Consider the following 10,122-nt stretch of genomic DNA (forward strand, 5'->3'; position numbering starts at 1 on the left):
TGATTAGCTAGCTCCGGGTCTAGAGAGAGTCCCGCAAATTGGGGAGATTTGTGCAAATGAAGTTAAGCAATTATTGAAATGAGACGTGCCTTTCCAAATCGCACCGACTCCCAGTACAATTACTGCGGTTTGTTGGGAATATCTGAAAGAGAGGAGATAGACAGAGAAGGGAGAGCGTGTGTTTAGGGTGTGTCAATCAGCATTCTCTCCAAAAACAGCATGATTTACAGCTTGCCCTAATCTTCAGGGTTTACAGATTACTCCGGATTAGGCTGTTTAGTCCGGGAATATGCTGTTCGCTAGACTACACTATACTCTTACTCAATAGGTCTAATAATAGGACAGTATGGTGTAATTTGATTTCTACTGTACACAGTATTATAATGTTATAATAATATTATGATATGAATCTCATTTGTAAATAATCATCATAATCAATCCTTTCACCTTCTGTAATTTGGAGATTTTAAATTTGCAGGGATAAATAATGACAGTTGCAGGGGGATAAATAGTGATATTTGTGCAAATTGTGTCCCATATTGTGTCCCTGTCCAATGATGTTCCATATTATGTCCCTGTCCATAACATCCCTGTTGCTTGGGGAATGGCTGGTGATGGTCTTGACAGAACGCCCTGATCTCGTCAAACTGCATGCTTTCTTTTCTCTGTTAGAGAACAATACTTAATCTCTTCTGTTCTCTAGTGTTAAAGTGTGTGTGTGTTTCTGGTGTGTGTGTGTGTGTGTGTGTGTGTGTGTGTGTGTGTGTGTGTGTGTGTGTGTGTGTGTGTGTGTGTGTGTGTGTGTGTGTGTGTGTGTGTGTGTGTGTGTGTGTGTGTGTGTGTGTGTGTGTGTCTCTGGTGTGTGTGTGTGTGTGTGTGTGTGTCTCTGGTGTGTGTCTCTGGTGTGTGTGTGTGTGTACCCATACTGTGTGTGTTTGCATGCCATGCATCAGTCATCGGGGACACAATGTGTTGCAGTATGTTTGGGCCAGAGCTGGGACAATAAGCTGATTGTGTGGTGTGTCTTCTCTTTCTTTCCCTTCCTTTGTGTCCACGTTTTGACTACAATCAGGTTTTCTTCTTGATCCTTCAGTGAGTCAAGGAGCAGCGTACAGTCCGGAGGGCCAGCCCATGGGCAGCTTCGTGCTGGATGGCCAGCAGCACATGGGGATCCGGCCAGCTGGTAAGCCCTCCTCCTATCCTGCATACTGTATACCAGTCACTGGACTGTGTATGTATACAGTCACCAATACAACCCATTTTACTTTGTGACTACTGTAGACTGCCAGGAACACCCACCAACAACTCTAGCCATGGAAATATCACCCCAGCACTGACTATTGTACTGTACCTGACAGCATCATCAACCCAAAACGAACCAATGTCACAACACTACTGATGATATCACTGCACCCTAGTAAACTCCACCCTCCAACTCCCCTGGGTATCACCCTTTGCCAGCTGCCTGCCTTGCTTGTCTCTCTATTCACCCATCTGACTTTGTAACAAATGTAGAGATTTGTGGGGACTTAAACTATCTAACGGTTTTATACTCTTTACTACGGCCCCTTCCCTTCCTCCATTCTCTCTGCCGTTTCCTCTTCAGACTTAACCAATCATTACTTCTACCAGGGTGTCTGTCTGCTCTGACCCATCTGTGATTCGACCTTTGACCTTCTGCTGATCTTTTCTCTGGCGTGTTTCCCCTCTTCTAGGGCCTATGAGTGGAATGGGGATGAATATGGGCATGGATGGGCAATGGCACTACATGTAACCTCCATCTTGTAAAGTAAAACGCAAAGAAAAAGGGGGAAGTAAGTACAACTGGGCTCTTTTTTTCCTTGGATGTATTTTTCAAACCTCTGGGCTTGTGGTTTGTACCCACAATCCCCCTTATTCCACCACAATCCCTCTCCCATCAGCACCCTAATTTTACAACAACCTCCCCCACAGCAACCCCCACGACAACCAGTGAGTGTGATTGGTGTAGCATGGTGCTTTAAGGGGAGAAAGGGGGGTAAGCAAAGGGGGTTAGCTAGCTACTGAAGGATGAATGGAAGGACTGGGAATAGTCGCCATGTCGTGAGGCATTCTCCTGTTGGTCCTTGGGAGAGGGGGGGGACTTGTGGCGCCAGACAAGACAACAGGAAAACCTTCACCCCCAACAACAACCCTGGCCTAGCATGGCATGTACCGATGCCACACATTTATTTAGCACAACAGGGCCATCGCTCTCCCCATCTCCGACAGCCAATGCAAATGTTGGACATTTAAGGGAAAAATAACATCTCCAGAGGCAGGGTCTGGCGGGGAGAAATTAAGCAGGCTCCAGTGAAGCAATAAAGAAGGAGACGTGAAACTGTCCTCCGAGTGACATAAATCTGTCTGGGGAACGATTGATGCCCAAATTATCTTATATGCAAAGACGGCGCGCAGCAGTACATTACGGTCCCCGGGTGAGATATACGGGCCGTGGGTGACATGGCCTATCCTTCACTGTGGGGTGGGGGTGGCGAGAAGGGGGGGGGGGGGGGGGGTTGGATGTTTTTTACTCGAGGGGGCATTGACTAGCCCCGACATGAGACACACACAGATCCATTTAAAGGACCAGAGACATTAAAGAATGGCTGTGTTATAAAGGAAGGAATCTCTCGCTCTCGCTCACACTCACACACACTCTAAATGGCTGCCGTCTGATTAAGCCTGGACATTCTGCCTCCCGCTAGCACCACTTCGCTGACATTTGAGAAATCAAGACATATCACATCCCAAAGGCAGCGGTGCAGAAGAGATTTTATTGAACACCCAAACTCCTTTGCCCAATGAGGCACAATATAATAACACTTACCTTGATTAAAAGAACCCTTTATATGTAAATTGGGCCTGGATTTTCCATAGGGTCACCATAGCCAATTCTATCGACAGAGCCCATTTCACCCCTCGTTTTTTCCTCCCTCTCTCATCTCCTTTTCTCCTGTCTTTGTTAATGGCATCAGGGATAAAAACCCTTCAGGAAGCAATGTTCCCTAAAACAGGCAGATAGAGACAACATTTGCTCAGCTTGGCTAATTCTTAATATAGGCTATATCATTTTTGGACTATTTAATTACGTAACATATTTTATGCTTCATGACCAATAACATTAATAGCTTAATACAGAGGAATATTATCCTCTCTTGATATGATTAAGCTGCCACACAATATGGTATATTTGGTACTTAATTATCGCAAGCCATTGAGCAGGCCTGCTCTGCCAGAACAGGACAGAACAGAACAGGTAGAGAGAGAGAGAGAGAGAGAGAGAGAGAGAGAGACTGGTCACTATTATTGTCTTCAGATGGTTGAACCACTTCTGTTAATAAAGGGGGCCCACAGATCTACTTAACAGAATGACTGCAGCTTACAAGACTGGAGATTACCAGCTTACAGTGTCAAAAACATCTGTTGGGCCTTTTAACAGGAGCCACACCAGGTTATATAGAGGTGAGAACACCCCTCACATACCCCTCGCCTCACACCCCAGTCCGGCCCAGCCCAACCCAGCATGCCCAGATTGATTTACTTATTTTATGACCCCGATAGTGAGGTTTTAAGAGAGCCTTCTGACAAACATGTGCATTTCCAATGAACTGATGTGGATAGTAGGGGTAGTGAGTATTAGAAAATGGCTGCCCGGCTTTCAGCCAATGAGATTGGTCATTAATCTCTGCCTCTGCTGTCCTTTTTCCTCTCCCTTCCCTCCCCACCTTCTCCCCCTCCCCTCACCAGGCCCTCTTGTGTCATTTCTTAATTGCGGTGTATTAAGGTAGAGGAATGTGGAGAGTGAGCATGCCTGGTGACCTTGCTGCTACCCCTCCCCCACCCCTTCTCCTCAGCAGGGTTAATTCCCCAGGGGTTCACATTACAAAGCAGGCCAGGTTGGTCCAGGACCCACTGGCTCCAGCTCCAGAAGTACCCAGGCCCAGGCCTGCGCTTCCCTGCCTGTTCCCTCCTCTGGACCAGGCCTGTTCCTATACTCCATTCCCAGGCCCCAGCCACCCCCCCCCCCCCCCCCCCACCACCACCACCACTACTTCCTCTCTGGTCTGTTGACAACAAACCCCCCCTGAATACCCAAACAGAGGCAACACTGAGCAGGTTCTGTCTCCACCACCCAGGCACAGTGTGAGGGAATGCCAACAGGCTGGGGTCTCCACACACATCAACACAGGGTCCTACTCTCCATACCAAGGGGTATCGCATCAGCATATTCCTTCCTCCCTCCCTCTTTCCTCCTCCTCCTCCCTCCCTCTGTCTTTCGCTCTACATCTCTCTCTCTCTCTCCCTCCTTTTATCTCTCTGTGCCTCCATCTCTTGCTGTCTCTGTGCTTTAGCAGTTGTTGTCATTATACTCCTAAACCCACACTCCCTCTATTCCAAGAGCAGCACTTTGTTTTGTTTAAAAGTGCCTCTTATTGGAGGGGAAAACGCAAAGCCTTGAACGCTATTCTTAGACTGGCATGTTGTGATAGTTAACTGAGCTCTAAATTATTTAATAACTTCTTTAAGGGGTTTTAAATCAAATATGTTCCCAGTAGCGCGTCCCCCTGAGAAAATGCCTCTTATTCGATTTGTCACTACATTCAGCGGGGGAATTGACTGTTCTGCCTGTAAAAGTATTAGTGCTACTAACATCAATACAGCTGCTAGCTTCTCCATACGCAATCCAAAACAACAGTGTCTGGATGGTTGGAGATCACTTTCCAACCTGCGAACTGACCATGATTCTATTGACATTGTGAAGGACTCTCCATCACCTAAAATAGCGTGATACAATTGCTTTTTTAGCTCCTTGAATCCAAATCTCTGAAGTAGCTTTTGGGATATGTGTAATCCTAAATGTAGCTAGTATGTTTTTTAAACTTTATTTCTACACCGCAAGATGAGCTCACTTTACACAAAGTATAAATTAATGTATTGTTTTTTGTCAAAGTCACGCTAATGTAATTCAGTTTTAAGAAATGGTGAGTGCTTGTTTCTAAACCTCTCTCTCTCTCAGGTCTGCAAGGCATGCCAGGGGAGTACGTACCTCAGACTGGTCCTATGGGCATGAGCATGGCCCCACCAAGTTACAACCCTACTCATCAGATGACCCCTCACCCCTCCCAGCTTCGACATGGACACCCCCTCCATCCCTACCTGCCCGGCCCCCACCACCCTCATCACCCTGCCATGCTGATGCACGGAGGACCCCCCTCTCACCCAGGAATCACCATGTCTGCAGAGAGCCCCCCCCCCTGCTGACCCCCATTGACCCCAGCGTTGGAGGACAAGGCTTGGACATCCATGCCCAATAGTATAAGCAAACTTTACTACCACAACATCAACAACAACAGTAGCTTCTAAGAGAAGAAAACATCAACAACCCTAAAACAAAGATATCTTCAGACTATTTTTCTGAATAAAAGCAGAACCGTTTTGACCATTATTAGACAGTGAAAACAGAATTCCAGATGAGCTGTGATGATGATTCTTCTTTTTTTTTTCTTTTTTTAAAAACTTTTTAATTTTGTTACTTTCATCCAAATGGAGGACCAAGCTGACAAGAACACTTTGTAAAGTCTTGGGCTTTTGTTAAAGATCAACAGAAGATGTTTTGAGGACAGACACGTACGTGCGCAAACACGGACACACGCACACACTTAAGACACACGCATTCGCACACACACAGTGCACACTCTCTCCGGTGACAAGTTCAACTCATTTTTTCAAAACGGAATCACTCTGGAAGATTGAGAGAAAAAAGAAAAAGACAAAAAAGACTCCAAGAGTTATAACTACTGTAGTATAAAAAGTATAGCAACTAAGTTAAAACGTTTGCATTTTTTGTTGATCACTCAATTTCCTGAGCTAGTTGTAGAATAAAAGGTGAACCCTTTCTCTCACACTGTGTGTGCTCCTTCCTGGAGGAGAAACTGTCTCGGTGGTGAAGCAGCACTATAAAAAAGAAAAGATGGAACATCTCAACAACGGACGCCCACTTGCTCCCAACCACAGCGACAGGCAGAACAGGCCCTGTCCCCCATAAAGAACAGGGCATGATGGGAAAAGGCTGCTAAATGACACCTGATCTCTCCAGAAGATTCAGTTTGAACATGTTTAATGCCCCTCTTTTTTTGGTTCATGAATGAATGTTACCCTGTAGGTATATACAAAAAAGTTCTTAGTTTGAATTGCCCAAGCACTGGATTGTGTTGGTTTTATACATTTTTATTTGATTATTATTTGATTTTTTAGTATCCTGGACTCTCATTGACAGAGCCTATTGAAGGAAACTTAATCGTGGAAAAGCAGCATCCTACTCTGCTTCTTTGCCTCTGGATCAACATACTTGCCATATGGACAATACTGACACAATGGTGAATTCTTTGGCACTGGGAGAAGCAATTGGTGGTAGATGCACCCAAAAACCTAAAACTTCAAAACAGAAGAAGAAAAAAAGAACTTAAATGATGAACTCAAAGCTTTAGGGAAAAGCTAAGAGAATATTGTAACAAACTTCGTACAGAGTTCAGTCTATTAATTGTTTCATGTTAGATATTCTATGTGTTTACCTCAATTGAAAAAGAATGTTTTTGCTAGTTTCAGATCTGCTGTGGCATTGATATTGTATGTCCATGAATTCCTTCCTTTTTCAGCACGTGTTCCTCACTAGATGATAAAATGCCGTCTCCCTTAAGCTTTGTCAAAAATACATTATTAAATACTTGTATGAGGACTGTGACGTAATGTTTGAAAGGTGTTCAGTCACAAATGCTGTAATAAATATTTCATTTTTGATTTTTGTTAGATTTTTGTGTGCTGTCTGTTAAACATAACTTTAAGAGTAGGCTAATAGTAATTACGTTGTAGTGGGTTTACCTTTTATTATAGGTTGTATATTATTATTATCATTATTATTATTATTGCAAAGTTGTCATGGTGCTGACAGAAAATGTTTAACAATGTGTGGCTAAATAGCTAGGCAATATCAATATTAAGGTAATGCTACTAAGCTCAATTGTGCATTTCCGTGCCCTTTGATTACCTAACCTGTCAAGGCTTATAGTTGCAAAACCCCCAAGGGAGTTGCGCCGCTTTAGTCGAATTAAGCATATTTGTGATTTTATGATTTTCACAATGCACCCTGTTGCAACCAAACAAATGAATAAGTTAATATTAATTTTAAATGTGTGTTTAAATTATATTTGCAATGGTTTGTTTTCTTTTACCTTTTTTTCAGTGGAAATTGGGAGGTGCGAGGGCTTGTGGAGATGATTTGCATGCCTTTATGGTAGAGTTTTAAACAGATCATCGATTTAGATCAAGTTTAACGTGGGCCTATTTACAATCACCGGAGTTTTATCACAGACAAATAATTGCATTAGCTCCAAACAATAGAACATTCATTTGTCCCTTCCCTTGTGCTGCAGCCGTTTCCAACTGAGAACAGACCCTCACTAAACTGCATGTGCTGCAAGTGGATATTTCCGCCGCTGTACAGCGACCCCTGCCGGCATAATCCGACTTGCTCACGGGTTCCCTCACATTCTTTTGATATCTCTTTGCCAGTGTTTGCCCGCGGCCATAGAAGTCATAGCCTTAAACTAGAAATGACAATCTACCTGTCTCGCAGGAAGAAATCTTTCTGCCCTTCAGATAGCGGCTTTAACTCCAACAGTGTTCTAATGGACTGGGTATATTTTTTACACTCCTGTCCATTATGCTATTGTAAAACATAGTGGATTGTGTTATTCTTTTCCACACAGCGAAAGCAGTTGATAATATGCATATAATCCAAAATAATAATACATATGTTTTTAATTACAGGAAATATATTTAATACTTTCTGTCTTATTTGAAGGTCCCACTGTCACTACACCATACACGTGGTATTTTGTCCTTCGAATAGTCTACAGAATGAGAGAACTGTTAGGGGCTACAGAGCTTCCCTTATATTTACCGCTCACCCGTTATTGTAGCCTTGGTGACTTCGAGACTATATAGGATTGGGTTGTTGCGCCAGAACAAGCACGGGGCAGGTGGAAAAGGGAAATATTGCTGTTAATTATGTTCACTTCCATTGCAATTTACAAACTTCGAAATGCCTTATGATCTTAAACATGAAGCAAAAACACAAATTAGTTCATGTGATTATCGATATTTTGTATCAGTTTTCCAATCCGCTGAATAATCATCGCTTGATAGTAATTTATTTAATTTCTAATCATTCAACATCCTCGAAAACAAAGTTTCAAAATCCAAAATTATTTTGATAAAGTTTATTATTATTCGGTTTTCAAATTGTTTGGTCAATCTATTTTATTCCATCAATTGCGCCGCATCCAAGAGTTTCAGTTGAAAACGTGAAAATAAAAAAGCATTTACAAATGGAAGATTGCATTGGTAATAGAATACAAATAGTTTCGTGAGTATTTCAATATTACAGGAATAAAATATGCAGGCCTATATATTGAAACATAAACCAAATAAAATAATGAAGTAAACATGCAAAATATTCTACACATCAATGTTTTAAAACTACGTCAAAATTAAGATACAAAACACTTTTCTGGGCCTTCCTTCGACAGGTTGGGCAAACTGTTTATTTTTCATCCTCGTTCACAACGCATTTGATGATGTATAATTTCAATTGCTTAAAAGCATATAAGATGTTTTATCATCCTCTATGTGGATCAAACGGAAGAAGCCACCCGTTTTGTGTGGAGATGATCTGATCTAAAAGAGAGAAAACGCCTGGATTATTGTGGATGGTGGTATTGGCTGTGGCGGTGGCGTGGGGTGGAGGAGGGATTTTAATATTAATAGTTTTTTTTCTCCCTTTTTCCCTTTCTCCCTTTTCGAGGAGACAGAAGGTAGATTGCCTCTGCTGCTTCCCTTTGCCGATTCGGTGTGACAGGAATGATGGATGATCCAGCCGAGCTAAACAACTCCGCCCCTTCATCTCCTCCCTGTCAAAACTAGTTCGGGTACTGCTGCAGGAATAAAATAAGGAATAGTCCCGCTGCACTGCTTTCTCTGCACAACACACCACCACCCGGCCTCCATAGCACCGTCCGTCTCCTCTCCCATTCTCAGACGATGATATTAAATGTCCACAATACCCTGCAGAATACGACGCCGTGGCTGGGTGCAGCCTATGTGTACACACGCAACATGTTAATAAAGCCCTAACCGTGTGATAATATGGGCTCTTCTACACCTGGAAAAGCACAGTAGGTTATTCGATCTGCAACACTGGCTCGGGCTCTGGGGGGGGGGGGTGCAGAGTTTGAGGCGCTTAGAGTGAGTCAAGAAAAAGGTTACACAAATGCCATTGCTACTAAGATGTTTTTCTGCAAATAATTAGGTATTTTAGAATCACAGTTGTGTGTCAAGTTAAACCCCCATTGCAGAAGTTTGTAGCTTTCTTCTTTCGAAATGCTGCATTGGAAGTGGGTGCATGAGTGGTGGGGCTTCGCGTGTCCTTCACTTTGCACCTGGCCTTCCAAATATGCCTTGCTTTGGAAACAGTTTTTATTTAGGCCGGGTTTCTATCGCTATGTTTTCGTTTTTTTGTTGCCCTCCTTTTTGAACATTTCAGCAGTTTTCTCTATTTTTGCCATAAGGTGTTTCTATGACTACGTTGTGTATGTGAGCGGGCCAGAGGCAGGGGTCCCCGGGAGAAAAGGCCGCATTTCGGTGATCATTTATCAATGTCAACCGCATAATGATTCTCCCTGCAGTCCCCTATTGATGAGGATAATTACATTAGCTCGGACTGACTGATCAATAAAGCACGAGGAAAATGGTTTATTATAGCACACCAAAAAGGATTGTGGAGGCTAGGGGAGGTTTGTTGTTTTGTTTGATAAAACTGGGTTAGAGGGGAATAGGGAAGGATATCGAGTTGGAGGAGGATTGGAAACAAACTTCACTTTGACAGAGGGAGTGTTTGAGATGTAGAGACGATATTGTTTGATTGCTTTGCTGTTCCTTGACTAGACTATGTGGAGATATTTTAATCGGCTCTGCTATTGGTTTGTTCCATGAGGATGAAAAAATGTCGATTTATCAATACTTGTCTCTAAAAATGAGATGCAT

The 10,122-nt window shown here is 43.1% G+C and overlaps 1 protein-coding gene across 10 annotated transcripts in view; it reads left to right on the forward strand.

Moving 5' to 3' along the window:
* The window catches only part of LOC135508051 (homeobox protein Meis2-like), a 117,919-nt gene extending 111,095 nt beyond the window's left edge, over positions 1–6,824 (forward strand). For 6 of the 10 annotated variants that reach the window (XM_064927964.1, XM_064927965.1, XM_064927963.1 and 3 more), the window contains 2 exons: positions 1,073–1,183; positions 5,039–6,824. In XM_064927964.1, coding sequence (XP_064784036.1) covers positions 1,073–1,183; positions 5,039–5,283 — 356 coding nt within the window. In that variant the 3' untranslated portion in view covers positions 5,284–6,824. Of the gene's footprint in view, positions 1–1,072; positions 1,184–1,715; positions 1,815–5,038 lie in introns of all 10 variants that reach the window. The other 4 variants (XM_064927971.1, XM_064927970.1, XM_064927972.1 and 1 more) reach the window with 3 other exon arrangements.
* Positions 6,825–10,122: the final 3,298 nt, after the last annotated feature.

This window comes from Oncorhynchus masou, chromosome 21 (genome assembly GCF_036934945.1).
Source record: "Oncorhynchus masou masou isolate Uvic2021 chromosome 21, UVic_Omas_1.1, whole genome shotgun sequence".
Classification (NCBI taxonomy): Eukaryota; Metazoa; Chordata; class Actinopteri; order Salmoniformes; family Salmonidae; genus Oncorhynchus; species Oncorhynchus masou.